The 15867-nt window shown below is 39.8% G+C and overlaps 2 protein-coding genes across 3 annotated transcripts in view; one reads left to right on the forward strand and one right to left on the reverse strand.

Moving 5' to 3' along the window:
• Nucleotides 1-84, forward strand: part of LOC122642345 (pentatricopeptide repeat-containing protein At3g16610-like) — a 1603-nt gene extending 1519 nt beyond the window's left edge. Inside the window, exon 2 of the mRNA XM_043835781.1 lies at nt 76-84. Within this exon, the coding sequence (XP_043691716.1) occupies nt 76-84 (9 nt within the window). The remainder of the gene's footprint in view (nt 1-75) is intronic.
• Nucleotides 85-6869: 6785 nt separating this feature from the next.
• Nucleotides 6870-15867, reverse strand: part of LOC122642902 (villin-2-like) — a 92502-nt gene continuing 83504 nt past the window's right edge. Inside the window, exons 16-19 of one of the 2 annotated variants that reach the window (XM_043836519.1) lie at nt 7690-7837; nt 7520-7530; nt 7290-7430; nt 6870-7202 (exon numbers count right to left, since the gene is read on the reverse strand). In XM_043836519.1, coding sequence (XP_043692454.1) covers nt 6954-7202; nt 7290-7430; nt 7520-7530; nt 7690-7837 — 549 coding nt within the window. In that variant the 3' untranslated portion in view covers nt 6870-6953. Of the gene's footprint in view, nt 7203-7289; nt 7431-7519; nt 7532-7689; nt 7838-15867 lie in introns of both variants that reach the window. The other variant, XM_043836520.1, reaches the window with a different exon arrangement.

Genomic DNA, 15867 nt, shown 5'->3' on the forward strand with positions numbered 1-15867 from the left:
AGAGAACCTTGGTGGCATGTCCATGTATACCTCCTCATTAAGTTTTCCATTGAGAAAAGTATTCTTCACATCCAGCTGTTGTAAATCCCATCCAAGATTGATTGCACAAGATAGCAAAACTCGGATAGTATTCAGCTTTGCAACAGGGGAAAAAGTTTCCTGGTAATCAATCCCATATGTCTGAGTAAACCCTTTTGCTACAAGTCGTGCCTTATATCTATCCACAGTGCCATCCACCTTTTGTTTCACCACAAACACCCACTTGCATCCAACAGTCCTTTTCCCTAGTGGAAGAATCACAAGATCCCAAGTGTCATTTTTTTTCAGGGCTTCCATTTCTTCCTTCATTGTTGCCTTCCACTTTCCATCTGATCGAGCTTCTTGCCAATTGTTAGGAATACGAACAGAAGAAAGGGAAGAAGCAAAAGCAAGAAAAGATAGAGAAAGGGAGTCATAGGAAACAACATGGGATATAGGGTGCTTAGTGCAAGCCTTGATACCTTTGCGAACAGCAATAGGTAGATCAAGAGAAGAAGTATTACTAGGTGGAGAAGTAGGTTCTGGATCCAAGTTCGGCAACTAAATCGGTACTGGTACTGCAGTGCATTGAAGTTGCTTATGTTTCCTTGTATAAGTCTGCACATTATAATCATTAATCCTCTTCTGAAATTCATTAATGGTTTTCTGGACTGGAGTTACCTCCCCTTGAATAGGAATGTCAACATTATCTGTAATGGTTTCCAGCTGTATAGGAATCTCTCCCTCTGAGGTAGAGGGAGGACTAGGAGTAGGAGGAACAGGAATAGACTCATTGTGAACATATGGAAGGGAGGTTCTATGGTCAACACATCTTCACTACCACTCTCCCCCTGAAGAGGTGGGGACGAATAATATAAGAGATGCTCATGAAAGACAACATCCATATTGACCAGGGTACGATGGGCAGGAGGATAATAACACTTGTAACCCTTTTGGGTGGCAGAATATCCCAAAAAAATGCAGCGGAGACCATGGGGCTCAAGTTTACTAGGGGATCTAGTATCCCTAGTATAACAAATACAGCCAAAAACCCTAGGGGGAACAATGAAAGTAGTAGAGCCGTGTAAGAGCTCAATAGGAGACTTGGAGTCAAGAACCTGGGAAGGCAGCCTATTAATTAAATAGGCTGCAGTAAGGATAGCATCACTCCAATAAAATGAGGAAACATTGTGAGCAAACATAAGTGCTCTAGCCACCTCCAAGAGATGGCGATTTTTTCTCTCAGCCACACCATTCTGGGTTGGAGTATCAACACAACTGGTCTGATGTAAGATTCCATGGGCAACAAGGTATTTTTAGAACTGACCTTCCATATACTCTGTCCCATTGTCACTTCTCAAGATGTTGAGAGTGACATTAAATTGAGTCAGAACAATTTTGTGAAAATGTTGAAAACAGGAAAAAACTTCATTCTATGTATGCATCAGGTAGTCCTTTGAGCGAGTAGTTAAAGAAGGCAAGGACCCAAGTAGATCAAAAATAACAATCAATGAATGTAACAAACCACCGATGACCAGAAAGAGATACTTTACGACTAGGACCCCACACATTTGAATGAACCAATTGAAATAGGGAAGAACATCTTTTATTAGTAATAGGATAGTTTGAATGTGTATGTTTGGCCAAAACACAAGCTTCACAAAAAAAATCTTCCTTATTACAACTGTTAACCAAAGCTGGAAATAAATGGGATAAAGTTCCTAAAGGGGGGTGTCCTAATCTAGAATGCCACTGGTGGAGTTCAGAAGAGAAAGATGAAGGCTGACATAACTGGGAAGGCAATGCCCGTGGAGGAAGTTGGCCATCATCAAGCAAGTACAATCCACCATGTACTTTACCCAATCCAATCGTCTTCCCCGAGTCCAGTTCCTGAAAAACACAATGAGTGGGAAAAAAATCACTTTGCAATTCAAATCTTTGGTAAGATTACTAAAAGAAAGGAGATTAGTAGTGAAATTCGGTATATGCAAAACGGAAGACAAGGTAAGAGAAGGGAAGCAACTAATGGATCCTTTCCCAGAAACAGATGAGAGGGAGCCATCAACAACTTTCACCTTATCCTTGCCAGAAATAGGGGAATAAGTATGGAAAAGGCTAGAGAAACCTGTCATGTAGTTAGTGGCACTGGAGTCTATGATCCATGGAGTGGAGACAATCAATACACAATGACCAGCAAAGAAAATACCTGAACGGGCAAAGTGGGAACCTGATGGAGAAGAGTAACTGGCAGGAAGAGATGTAGTAGAGGCAGCGGAAGACTGTAACATACGCCTGAAAGCCTGTAATTCCTCCTGGGAAAGACCATTGTCAACAGTGGGGGCTGGAGCTACACTTTCAGTTTGATTAGCTTTGTTTTTAGTTTTAGTACGACCACGTTTGGCCTCAAAATCAGCAGGCTTCCCATGTAATTTCCAGCAATTAGCCTTAGTATGATAAAGTTTATTGCAGTGCTCACACTTAACAGGTTCCTTGGTGGAAGTAATAGCAGTGGGAGAAGCATCAGTAGGAGTAGCAGGGGCAGAACCAGCCTGTAGGACAGACCAATCAACAAGAGACTGATGAAGCATGGCAGCTTTACGAGATTCCTCAGTATGAACCAAGGCAAAAGATTGCTCCAGGGTAGGGAAAGGAACCCTACTAAGAACTTGCTGATGAATGGGATCATACTCAATGCTCAGACCTCCCAGAAAGTCATAGACCCGAATTTTGTCCACATGTTTCTTATAGGCTGCAATATCTGTAGGAGTGGAAGGCTGAAAAGCAGAGTAGTGATCTAGTTGCTGCCAAAGACCTTTAAGGGCAGCATAGTGTTTAGAGACGGGTAGCTCCTTCTGTGTAGTGTCATGAATTTTCTTTTGAATTTCATACACTTGAGCATCGTTCCCTACCTGTCCATAGGTCTCCTTGGCAGCACTCCATATGTGATGGGCAGTTTCCAATAACAGATAATTGCTGGAGAGGTAAGGCTGCATAGAGTGTATCAAATATGCCATAACCATAGCATCATTAGACTTCCATGGAGCAAGAAGAGGACCAGGTTCAGAGGGTGCAGCAGAAGTGCCAAGGAGAAGCCCAGTAAGGCCACGGCCAACAATAGTTAAGTAAGTAGAATGGGACCACATCAGATAATTTGTCCCATCAAGCTTAATAGCTGAAGCATAAGGAAGATATTCAGGCTTATTATGTCCTTCAACATCAGAAGTAGCAGATGTAATATCAGACCCATCCATAGCAGCCATATATCATAAACAATGCACCAGCCGAGAGCCAAAAAAACCAGCAAAACATGATCGATCTAGGCAGAATTCGATCCAAGGTTGTGGAAGGCTGGAAATCTGAAAAAACTTCAGTAGAAGGGAGCACCAACAGTGTCGATTGATCCTTGAAGTAGTGTGAATAAGATCTCCAAAGATCAGCCAAGCAGAGAAGAGAAAAACCAAAAATCGATAAGAGTTAGGGTTTTTCAAAACCCTGAAGAGAGATCGATAATTGGTATGGGCTTCGAATAACTTGAAAAATCTGTGATAGTTGCTGTCCAAAACTGCTATGATGGATCTCCAATAGGGAAAATCAGCTTCCAATAGGAAAAAGAGCTCAATCTTCAAGAAGGAGAGAATTTCAAAAAATCGCAGAGACACAGGCAGCAGCTATTGAACTTGATATGTGATTAAATCATCTGTTGAAGAGGTAAGATTGAGGGCAGCATCTAGATCGTACGATCACCTCATTAGTGCTGCCCTAGTGATGGAAGAGAACCAAAGAAAAAAGGAAGAGAAAAGGAGAAGATCGAGTGGAAGAGGGTGGAAAAGAAAATCGATGGAGGGGATGGGGTTTTGAAAACCTAGATCAGAGAAGTTGGCTCTCATGCCATGTTAACAAAACAGAAAATTAGGAGAATGCTTGAATGATCAATGTGATCAAGCAAGCCATATATTAGTAGCATTAAGGATTACATCCTAATGCCCAAAAAACCCCTAGCTTAGCCGACTTAGCTAAGCAATACACAAAACATATAATAAAACCCCAAAAAGACCAGAATACACCCATGGTATTCTGGTTTACATTATTCAACAGTAATATACTTCTTTCCTTTGGCATGAATGTATGTCAATACGGCCTGAGCCCATAAGAGATAGTTGGAAATTCCGGAGAGTTTGATAGTAGTAAATATGAATTTGGACATTGTCCATAGGTGGTTTAAGATCAGCCATTGAAGCAACAGATCAAAAAAACCAATAAAATCAAGTCCGGAAGATGTAGAATAGGCAAGAAAAAAAACTCTAATTTTAGGGTAATTCCAATCTTCAAAATAAAGTAGGTCTAATAGACCCAATATTGAGATCAAACAAGGTGCTGGTAGAAAGGGATCAAACCTAAAATCTTGTATCGATCAGGTAGGTAAGGCAGCAGCAACAATAAGCCACAAAAGAAGGGATAAACCCTAAAAGAGATTGAACAAGGTACTGGTATAAAGGGATCAAACCCTAAAGTCTTGTATCGATCAAGTAGGTAATCCAACATCAATAATCAGCAACAAGAAAAAGCTCAGACATAGCATACACCAGCAGTAGAAGTAGAATGGAATAATCAACCAGTAGAAGGATCCAATCTTTGGATCGAGTGTACCTTTTATATGGAGTAATGATCTTGAAAAATCCAATCATATTGGATGGCTGAGCAGAAAGAAATTGCTAACCTCAGATATTTTCTAGAAACTTGAATCTGCAAGTATTGCAGTCTCATTGCTGTGCTCCATATAGATGTAATAAGATGAATAATATGCCCTAGTTTATTGTTATGAGATCATCAACTAGGGAAAAATCAACCACATACTGGTGATCAGAAAAGCTTGAAACACCTGGAAGACTCTCAAACCAGCAGCGAAAGCTTGTCCTAATTGTTGATATCAATGCACTGATACCATGTGACAATGCTAGAATGGTGAAACCAGAGAACCGAGAGTGATAGGAAAGAAAAGAGATGAAGGAGGGAAAGGGGGACTGACTAGAGATGTTGGATCGAACTAGCAGTCCCCTAATGTAGTCCTAGATAGACAAGGGTCTACTAGGCGCCAGGTAATTCAGGATCTCACACTCTGCCGGCCGATTGGGGCAGAATTGGGAAATTAGGTCAGAATTAGGGTTAGGTTTAGGGTAATGGTTGGGTTTTATTTAGTATAGTTAGGCAGGCCTAGGGGAAGCTAACAGTGAAGGTTTGAATGATGTTTAATTAAAAAAAATAAAATTCAGAAAATTAGGGTCAGGGTTTCGGGTTTTGGGAAATAGGAAAAGGGATGAAATTAGGGTTTAGGATGGGAATTCAAGGTAGGGCTTCTGGTCGAGTGTTCAGGGCAGTGAGGGGGAGGTTCGGCTGTAGTATGGATGGGTTTGGATGGCTAGATAGGTCTAGGCAGTATTTTAGGGTTTTGGGTTTTAGTAGGGTTGAAGGGAATTAGGGTTTTTGATGGGAGGATGGGGCAGCAACCTGGATCGAGAGTAGGGACGGATGCAGGGATGCTATGACTAAAAGTTGGATGAATTCTGATGGAGGAACAGTGCTGGACAGGAATTCTAGGGTTTAATGGAGCTAGGGTTTAGTGGGGATTGAGTGGGGGAATGTGGGCTTAGGTTGGAGGATTAGGAGAAGGATAGTTGCCGGAAAATTAAATTAACTTACTGGATTTGCAGGGATCCAATAACAGTAACTTGAAGCAGATTGAAGCAGCTTGATAGCAGAGAAGAGGGCCTCCCGATCTTAACAGATGCAAGGAGTCGATTGGAGGTCCACCAATCCCTTCACCTTGAGATCCACAAGGTACACTCACAAAGGAGCAGGGCAGCAGCAATGGCATGCAAACATAAATGAGAATTTTTAATTTGAACTATGGGGGAGCCTTCCATGATTTTAATATTTATAATATGACCATAGGCCCAAATTCTAATACAATCTAAACATTTCCCTCACCTAAATCATGGAAGGAGTGAGAAACTTAATTTAAAACAAAAAAAAAAAACTAAAAATTGTCCTAATCTACCAATAAGAAATAAGAACCTAATAGCCAATAGGATTAATTCACTTAAATTGAATCAAGGCTGAACCGTCTCAATTTAAGTTACATTTAAACTTGAAAAATAAACTAAGTATGGGAAAACTAAAGCTGAATAAACTAAGTAATAAGCTAAGGCTCCAAATACTACTAGGCCCTAATCTTAGGCCTTCTTCTTCTTCCTCTTGTTCTTGCAGGTGCTTGGATCTGCATCATCCGCCCCCCCCAATGCCTTTATTTATATGAAATCAGAATTACATAGAAGATTCCTAATCCTACTACGAATCAAAACTAGGAAACACAATTACACTTGGAGCAGTAATTAAGTATGTTCCTTAAATCTATAGTCTGGTATCAACCAAGGTGCAACTGCACCTTTGAAGAGTCATAGGACCTTGACAAAAATTTCCTTTTGAATAAAAACTTAATTATTCATGCATATTTTTCATTCAAGGACATAAGCACACCTCATAAGCATTTCAATAGCCCTCTGCACATTTGGCAGCCTCTGATTTTATTCGAGATTACACAAAAGAAAAACAAGGGACTATTTCTTGATTTGAGTTCAAAGCAGTCAGTAGGAGGATTTCTTGCAAGAACAAGTCTATAAAGTGAAGAGCAAACTCCCAGAGCTTTATGCCACTTCAGCCATCTTCCAAATGGATATCTTTTGCAAGACTAATACTTCCATAGAAAATCTATCTAGGAAGATACAAAAATAACCCTAAAACATGAGGTGTTAGATCATGGAATCTACCATCAACAGTCTGTTTCCTATGGCAATGGTCTATATTTTGGATCATATTAAGTGTCTATGAAGATAATTCTGTTTCTCGACTGTGTGCTCTACTTTGCCTATGCTGTACCTTTACTTTTTCCACACTATTTTCAGCTCCAGTTGAAAAAAAGAAAAGTTGAAGTTGCTGACCAGAAAGACTTCAAGATAAAGCAGAACATTAAAGTTGCTTAAGTACAGCACATAGTCACATACACTGGCTTTTGAGGAATCCCACACAAAGTATGTAGTGAAGAAGCATGGCTCATTCCCTTCTGTGATCTTGTACAGTGGTACATCGGGAGATAACCCTTCCAGATTTCTGCCCATCTCTATGTATTTCTGCAACAGTTCCTTACCGCATGAGATGCATAAAATAAAAGGAAGCAACAAGTGGAAAAGCAAAAATTTCTCTCTGAGCAATAATACCTGACCAAATTCAAAAGCCATTTGCTTTTCTTTCAAATCCACACACTGGCCAACCCAAACAAAGACCTCAGCATGTGTGTCGAGTATCAGCATATCCTCAGTCAAAAGATCATCTTGAGAGAAGTTGTAAAGTTCGGAGACCTACATTGAATAAAAATAGAATACATAGAAATCCATTAATACTTGATGAAAACATAATAATTGCTTAGACATGAAGTTTAGAGGCGCACCTCAAACTTTCCTGGTAGATCAGCAAGGCAATAGAAGCCATCAACCAAAAAAAGAGAAAAAAGAAATGATTAGCTTCATCCAGAAGATTCAAACTATCAGAAAATGAGTTATATCAAATATTAACTAAGGCATATAAAAAGAGACGAGCATATGGAGAACAAGCACTGACCATTATTGAATGAGAAAGTGTACATGTGCGGATCCCTGACAGTCTCTTGTGTTACTTTTTTGCTTGTGTAATTTTGCTTCCCTCCAAGTGCAAACCAGAAGGCTGAGCTCTCGGTTCCCTCCTTAGAATGTTTGAAGGAAACTCCACGCTGTAACATTAAAGCTACTCAGGTTAGAATCACTTAACCATTTCTTAAAACGTCGTAGGAGCAAAATTTTCATTTCTAAGACTTCAAAACATACTCTTGTTAGTTATGTATTAGGGGCCTTAGGGGTACTTTAATCCTAGTTTATTGTAAGTCATGTTGAGTTGTAATTTTATCTTTTGTTACTTTTTACCTTTTACCTCCCTAGGGAGGCATATATAATTACAAGGATATTATTAATGAATCAAATAGGTGAGAGTAGCACATCACCTACACACCATGATTTCTTCCATCTCTCTACTTCTTCCTTCCTCTCTTCTTAGCTAATACTCCTTGTTCCCTACTAGAATATATCCATACATAGTTTCTAACTTGGTATTAGAGCTGGTTTGAGAGTTGACTAAGCCCATTTTTTTTCTACACCTCTCTTTGGAACCCCTCCCTAGAAAGGTAGAGGGTTCCACTAGAGGCTATACTATGTAAGATACATTACATAGAAGATTCAATAGAGTTCTATTCTCCAAAACAAGTCCTAATGGAGAGAGTTTAAGGGCTGTAGAGGTCGAATGAAGCCCTAGAAGTTCCAGCAGAGTTACTGCCAGCACCTCCACTCTTGCTTTCGATTCTCCCTCATCACAACATCTTTTGGAATGAGACCTTTCTTGCTAGAATCGTCCAGGGGTGGGTTCGGTTTCAAACCCCTAGGGAATCGGTCAAGGTTCAAAAACTAGGGTCTCGGTGCCAACTCGGACCCTTGAAAAACCGAGTCGAGTCGAGATCTCGCTGAGTTGGTGCACTTTTTTTTTTCTCGACTCGAAACCTCATCTCGGTGGGTTTTAGACCTAGTTTGGGTCTGAAACTTGGTATTCAGCCTATTTTAGGCCATTTAAACACAACAGCACTATCAGATTTTGCAAAAATAAAGTCCAAATACGAGTTTCAGTTAGTGGGAAAGCAGGACAGACACTTACTTATGCTAGTGTTAGAATATATGTACTCCAGAATACCGTGGGGGTATTCTGGTCCTTTTGGGGGTATTTTTATGTTATTAAGTGTTATTAGCTTATGTCGGCTATGTGGGTTTTAGTCCCACATCGCCTAGCTTCTATTATTTGTAACTTCCCTATAATAGAGGGGCCTTTCTATCATTAATACAAGTCATTCCATTATTTTATTCCCTCTCTCTGACCCACGGTTCAACCAACATGGTATCAGAGCTGGTCTGATCTAGGTTAGAGAGAAAAAAAACCCTATTTCTCCCTTCTTCTCCTCCAATCGATCTTTCCCTTCTTCTCCCTTTTCTCGGTTTTCTCCTGCTCCTGTTCTTCTTCTTTTCAGCCCAACAAAAGGGGCAGCACTAATGAGGTAAACATAATATCGATAATTTAGTTGCTGCCCCCCTTCTCTTCTATTGTTTTTATTAAAAAAAAACTTGCTGGAGCCTCATCTGCGATTTGGAGTTTCCCTTCTTTGAGATCAGATCTCTATGAACTTGATCCTCTAATTTAGGAACACCCTATGCAGCCTTTTTCCAGCCATATTCTACCCTATTCCTAAACCTAACTTCCCTTTTTCTTTATCTCCATCTTTTATTATTTGTTTTCCAGCCTAAATCCCCAAATCAATTTCACCTTGTCAGGGTTTTTCAAAACCCTGACTCCAATCGATTTTGGGGTTTCCCTTGTCAGATGCAGCCAATATTTCAGGGATAATTCCCAACTAATCCAAGCCCTAATCGACCTCAGTTTGGTCACTATCTGATGGCTGGATTTGTACCTACAGCAAAACCTTCTCAACCTGCTATTTTTGGTTACCTGTTAAAACCCTGACTCAAATCGACATTAGGGTTACAGGCTTCAATTTTTGCTGCCTTTTGGAGGGATGCTTACTCCACCTACAAGGATCACTCGACCTCAGTTTCAGCCTCTTTCCAAGTGTTTGAAGACCCCTAACCCCAATCGATCCTTCTTTTCAGGGTTTTGAACAAATATCAATTTTAGGGTTAGGGTTGTTTGCTGCTATTGGAGTTTTTTGTTGATGTTTCTACCATCAAGGACATTCTACTTCAACTATTTATGGCTTGAAGAAGGTCTACTGCACAAGATAGCTGCTGCCCTCCTTTTCAAAGATTTTTTGGTATTTCTCCTACATAAAGATCCAGTCTCAATTACCAAGGAGATTGGTCATTCGAACTGGAGATCCATTTCAGTAGTTGTGATCAGCATGTATTACAATAAGCCAGCTCCTTTGACAAGTCATCCTCACTTTTGTTGAAGCCCCCTTCCCTACAATCGATATTCACTTTCAGGGTTTTTTACAAAACCTTGGCTATAATCGATCTAAGGGTTAGGGCAGTCCACTATTGCTGATTTTTTTAGGAGAGTTTTATAAACATCAGAGGAGTATTCAGCCCATTATTCAGCATCTTACATCAGTTTTTTTGTAAAAATTACAGTTCATTCTGTTGGCTTGGTTACTTCAATTTTCAACCGATTTCTCTAACTTATTCCTCTATGGCTGGCTGCTTCAAGTCTTCAACTGCCTATGGATTTGTCTGGTTATTTATCTTATTTTGCTGGTTATTTTAAGCTTCACTACCTACTTGGCTGGTGTTATTGATTGGCTTCTGTAAGCATGACTGGTTGATGTGTTACTGCCGCCTTCATGTGGAATACTGCTGCCCTATGATTGTGACTGAGTTTCCTCTTATTAGAGATCGAATTTCTTTCGTTATGGAAGACTCGCATTTGCTACCCTGGAGATCAGCTTATTTGGGATTACTACAGTGTGTTCCACGATTATTGGTCGCACCTACGAACCTATTCAGTTATGTGGAGTTTTTCTGATTTATATCCGGCTCACTCTGGAGCTTCAATCCTAGCATTGTTACTAATTCAGATTTGATCCAGTTTATGTTGAAGCTCTTCAATCCATTGCTGTCCAGATATCTTCGTTAGTACTGTTTAGCATGTGGGAGTTTATACCTTGGAGTTTTTCGCACAATTGTTCCTCCTTGTTTGAAGATTGATCGAGCCTTGAAGAATAGAGCATTTCCTTACTTCAAATCAGATCTGTATACCTTTCAGATTTGAATATTGGAGTTAGGAGTTTCTCCCCTGCAAGGGTTTCCATCAAAAGTGTTTGGTTGGTCGATGGAAGATGGTTGGAACTTTATATGTTGCATCATTTACTCCTACTTCATTATCCCACTGCTGGTTTTACTTTACCACCTCCCAAAACATACCTTTGGCATTCCCCATAACCACCTTGGAAGTTAATGGTATTCTCTTCTTTACCATTTCTTCTTTTTCCGTTCCACTTGGCAGTCATTGAAAAATTTTGGAATGTTATGTTTTGCCCTATCTCTCAAATCATCTCTCTTATGTCCACGTGCACTACACGTGAGGGGGGGATTATACACAGTATACCTGCAGCCATTGCAGAGAGCAGAACATGCAGGGACACTTGGTGCAAAACATAGAAGGTCAGAGGTTTCACCATTGCCAATGGGTATCTACTTTGTTATTGGGTTAAAGTTTGTCATAAGGGGGAGTTTGCCTTAAAGTTTTGAAGATGTTTGGTTATTGCCCGCCCATATGAGATCCTACAGTTTGGTTGTTTTTTTCCGCTGCTTGATCTTTACTGCTGCTTGACTCATTTGCCGGCTACCCTAGTTACTTATCTTTAAGATTATAATTCAGAGATTCATTATTGGACAAAGATTGGTGAGAGATGCCTTTTTTGCTGATCAAGTCTGTCCAAGTTTGAAGGTCTATTTTTTTTAAGTTCTTGAAGGTCTATTTGGGAGCTGCATTCATTTTGGAGCTGGATTCTGCTACAACTTATTTTTTCCCATTTTATTCAAGTTGGGCATTAGTACCTTGTATGCGCCAACTTGAGGGGGAGTGTTAGCATTGTTATGGAGAGAGTTTTTGTTCTTTAGTCCATGCTGGATCTTCCTTCTTTCATATTTGTATAATCCAGCGTGAGGGGGAGTGTTAGAATATATGTACTCCAGAATACCGTGGAGGTATTCTGGTCCTTTTGGGGGTATTTTTATGTTATTAAGTGTTATTAGCTTATGTCGGCTATGTGGGTTTTAGTCCCACATCGCCTAGCTTCGATTATTTGTAACTTCCCCTCTATTAGGGGCCTTTGTATCATTAATACAAGTCATTCCATTATTTTATTTCCTCTCTCTGACCCACGGTTCAACCAACAGCTAGAAACCAGGATAGACACAGGACAGACACAGGACAAACACACTTATTTATGCCTAATATCATTTAAGTAAATGCTTTTGTATTTACTTAAGATATTATTCATAAATAAGTGTGCAACACCGAATTAAGTTTGACCGGTACATAACTCTTTCAATATAAATCAGATTTTAGCAATCTTGGACTTGTTGGAAAGCTTTGTTTTGAAAGCTTTCCAACAAGTCCAAGATTGCTTAAATCTGATTTATATTGAAGGAGTTATGTACCGGTCAAACTTAATTCGGTATGCGAGAATGCTGTCAAAATCGCTTTGAATGAAAATATATTTTTGGACATCAAAACAAATGAATATTTTACCGCATTTTTTGTTTTTAGCAATGTTTTACCATATTAAGATTTATGGAATTTTTAGATTTGAGAAAAACCCCAGCATTAGAAAGTTGAAAATTGCACCTACCGCGGAAAATCCAGTTTTTGTTCTTGAACTGGGGGGTTGACTTTTTTTCCTTTTGGAATTTGATTTTTTAACTATTTTTATTGGATTCAAATAGGGGGGTATTTGCTTATTTAAGAATAATATCTTAAGTAAATGAAATACAAATACAAAACCATTTAAATGATATTAGGTATAAATAAGTGTTTGTCTTGTCTGTCTTGGTTCCTGGCATAGATAGGTGTTTGTATACCAAGAATTTCCAGCAAGATCTTGAGATCTGGCATTCATATAAAGGACCTATATCGGCATTGTCCTATGTCAAACCGAGATCTCGGCGAGATATTGACATTTTGAGACTCGTAGGCAGTCTCGTCTCGGGATTTCGAAAAACCGAGAAACTCGGCAAGATCTCGCGAGTTCTCGAACTATGGACTCGGTTGGTGAGATGGTTGGTTTGGGAGTACAACTTATTCTCTTCCAGCTTCACAGGTACCGCCAGATTCTGGTTTGCCTCCTTGTTTCATCTAAAATGACTTTGGTTTAGTGAATAGTTGCTGTTGTTTGAAGAGTGACATTGTTTGAGTATTATTAGTTGTTATGGAATGAAGCTAAGGTGTAGAAGGTGTCTTTTACTTGGTTATCTTCAAGAAATTGCTGTTCATTTGTTAGCTGGTTTGTTTCTCGGGGTAGAGTGTACTCCCCATTTGGAATGCAAAATATGATGATTTCCAGTTATGAAATGGTGTGGAATGTCTCATATGGATCCTTGAGTTGTCTTAAGATGTTGTTACCCTTTGAAGGGTCTATTTGAGTGGAGTTCTTCACATTTGGAGCTTGTTTTTCCTTGCAGGAATTTTTTTTTTCTGAAGTGGAACTGTGTACTTGGGTTGAGAATATACTTCCATTTGACTTTGGGTGTTATCCCCATCTTGTAAGTATGTTTCTTCAGCCTGTCTAGGATCAGTTAATCGACAAGGGTTATTTAGAGAAGTCTTTCCTGAGAAGAATTGTCTCTATTTGGGTTGATTGTGTACTCCCTGTTGGGTTTGGGTATCATCCCCACTTTTTCGTGTATTCCTACATTATGTCAGTTGTTGGAAGAAGAGTCCAGGTTCCACCCCAAGGGAATGACAAGGATAGATTCAGTTGTGACCACTGTGGGAAATCTGGACATACTCAAGAGAGATTTTGGATACTTTATGGCTGTCCCCCTGGTATGCATGGCAGCAGGAGAGGAGTTAGAGCATACAATATGATGACTAAGGTTGAACCTATGGGATTTCCATATGGACATAGACAGACACCAGATCACTCACTCAAGATGAAATTGCAGCATTTCATAGGGTTTTGGTATATCTGGATAGCTCTACTTCTACACCTGCAGTGCTAGATTCTTCAGCTTCCATTTTACAAGCCTCTACATCTACTGCTTCCACTGCCTCTACGTGAGTCATTGACTCTGGAACTACTGACCATATGACCGGCATATCCTAATGTTATGACTCCTACTCTATCTGTTCTGGTAAGGAAAAGGTTAGGGTTGCTGATGGTTCCCTTTCTTCTATTTCTGATAAGGGTAGGGTCCGTGTCACTTCTTCTATCTTCCTTGACTTGTTCTTCATGTTCCTCGGTTTAACACTAACCTCTTACCTGTGAGCCACCTAACCAAATCCTTGAATTGTTGTCACTTTTTTTCCATCTCATTGTGTTTTTCAGGATTTGGTGACAAAGAGGATTATTGGCAGTGGACGTAAGGTAAAGGGACTTTACCTTCTTGATCCAGGAACATCCCCTCTACCTATTGCTCAGTCCTATGTGTGGGCGTAGTGACAACAATTCCGTTGACTCGGTGATGTTGTGGTATCAACATTTGGGTCCTCCTTCTTTTGGTGTTATGAGAAAAAAATTACCACACTTAGTTTTCTTCTATTCCTTCTTCCCATGTATTTTAGTGTGAACCCTGTTTGTTTGTTAAACATTATCATTCTCCTTATCCTTATCATGGCAATAGATCTACCGTTCCCTTTCATATTGTGCATACTGATGTTTGGAGACTTTCTCCTACTACCTCTTTATTTGGTTATCGTTATTTCATTTCCTTTGTTGATGATTATTCTCGGGCTACTTGGACTTTTTTGCTGAAACATAAGAGTAATGTCTATGATGCCTTTAAAATTTTCTATTAGCTGGTCCTTACTCAATTTGAAACTAAAATCAAAATAGTTTGTTTTGATAAGGGGGGAGAGTACATGTATAGGGGGCTCCAACAGTTTTTACTGACAATGACATCATTCATCAAGTTTCTTGTGTTGACACCCCTCAACAAAATGGGGTGGCTGAGAGGAAAAATTGCCATTTGTTGTAGGTCGATAGGAGTCTCCTCTTTGGCATGAATGTTCCTAAGACTTTTTGGTTTGATGCCCTTCTTGTTGCTACCTTCCTAATCAATCGGATGCCAACTCAGCACATTAGCTCAAAATCAGCTCTGGAAACTCTTTCACCTTAGGCTTCTGCTTTTTCCCTTCCTCCTAAAGTGTTTGGGTGTGTCTGCTATGTACATGTCAGTAAATCATCCCGCACAAAGCTTGACCCCAAAGCACTCAAATGTCTTTTCCTTGGCTATTCCTCCTCTACTAAAGGGTAAAAATGCTACCATCCTTCCTCCTGAAGGCGACTTCTCTCCAAAGATGTCACCTTCTTTGAGTCTATTCCTTTCTTTTCTCCTCATCAGCATCCTCTTCAGGGGGAGACTAATGGAAGTAAACAGGCTGCTGATGTCATTCCTTCCCTGTCTCCTTTGCCTACCTCCACCTCCCCAATCCTGCTTGACATTGGGAATCCTACTTGACATTGGGAAATACAAAGAAGTAGATGTTGATATTGATGCTCATTCAAGTGTTGATGCTAGCAATGAAAAGAGTTAGTTGTGTACAAAAGAGGTAAATGCTTAAAGGGAAAGGGAAAGAAGACCTCCAGAGTCCTCTTTGGATCCACATCCTGAGCTCCACCTTCCTCAGTCAGGTAACACGTTTTCTTCTCCCTCTGATTAAGATCTTCCATTGCTATTCAAAAGGGGAAGAGAGTATGTACTAATCCTATAGCCAAGTTCGTTTCCTATGATGGTATTTCTCCCACAAGTATTGCTTTTTCTACTTCTCGCTCCACTTCTTCCCATGGTACAAAATTTCGTGATATATCGCCTATATATCGCGAAATTTCGGTAATTTCGGTAGGGCCGAGAAGAGATGGGCTTCCGAAATGAAAAAAGTTCAAATTTCGGCGAAATTTCGGTATATTTCGTAGAAATACTGTGTATTGAGCAATATATTTCGGTACATTTCGGTATATTTCGGTAAATTTGGTAGAAATACTTTGTG

This window comes from Telopea speciosissima, chromosome 10 (assembly GCF_018873765.1).
Source record: "Telopea speciosissima isolate NSW1024214 ecotype Mountain lineage chromosome 10, Tspe_v1, whole genome shotgun sequence".
NCBI classification, from domain to species: domain Eukaryota; kingdom Viridiplantae; phylum Streptophyta; class Magnoliopsida; order Proteales; family Proteaceae; genus Telopea; species Telopea speciosissima.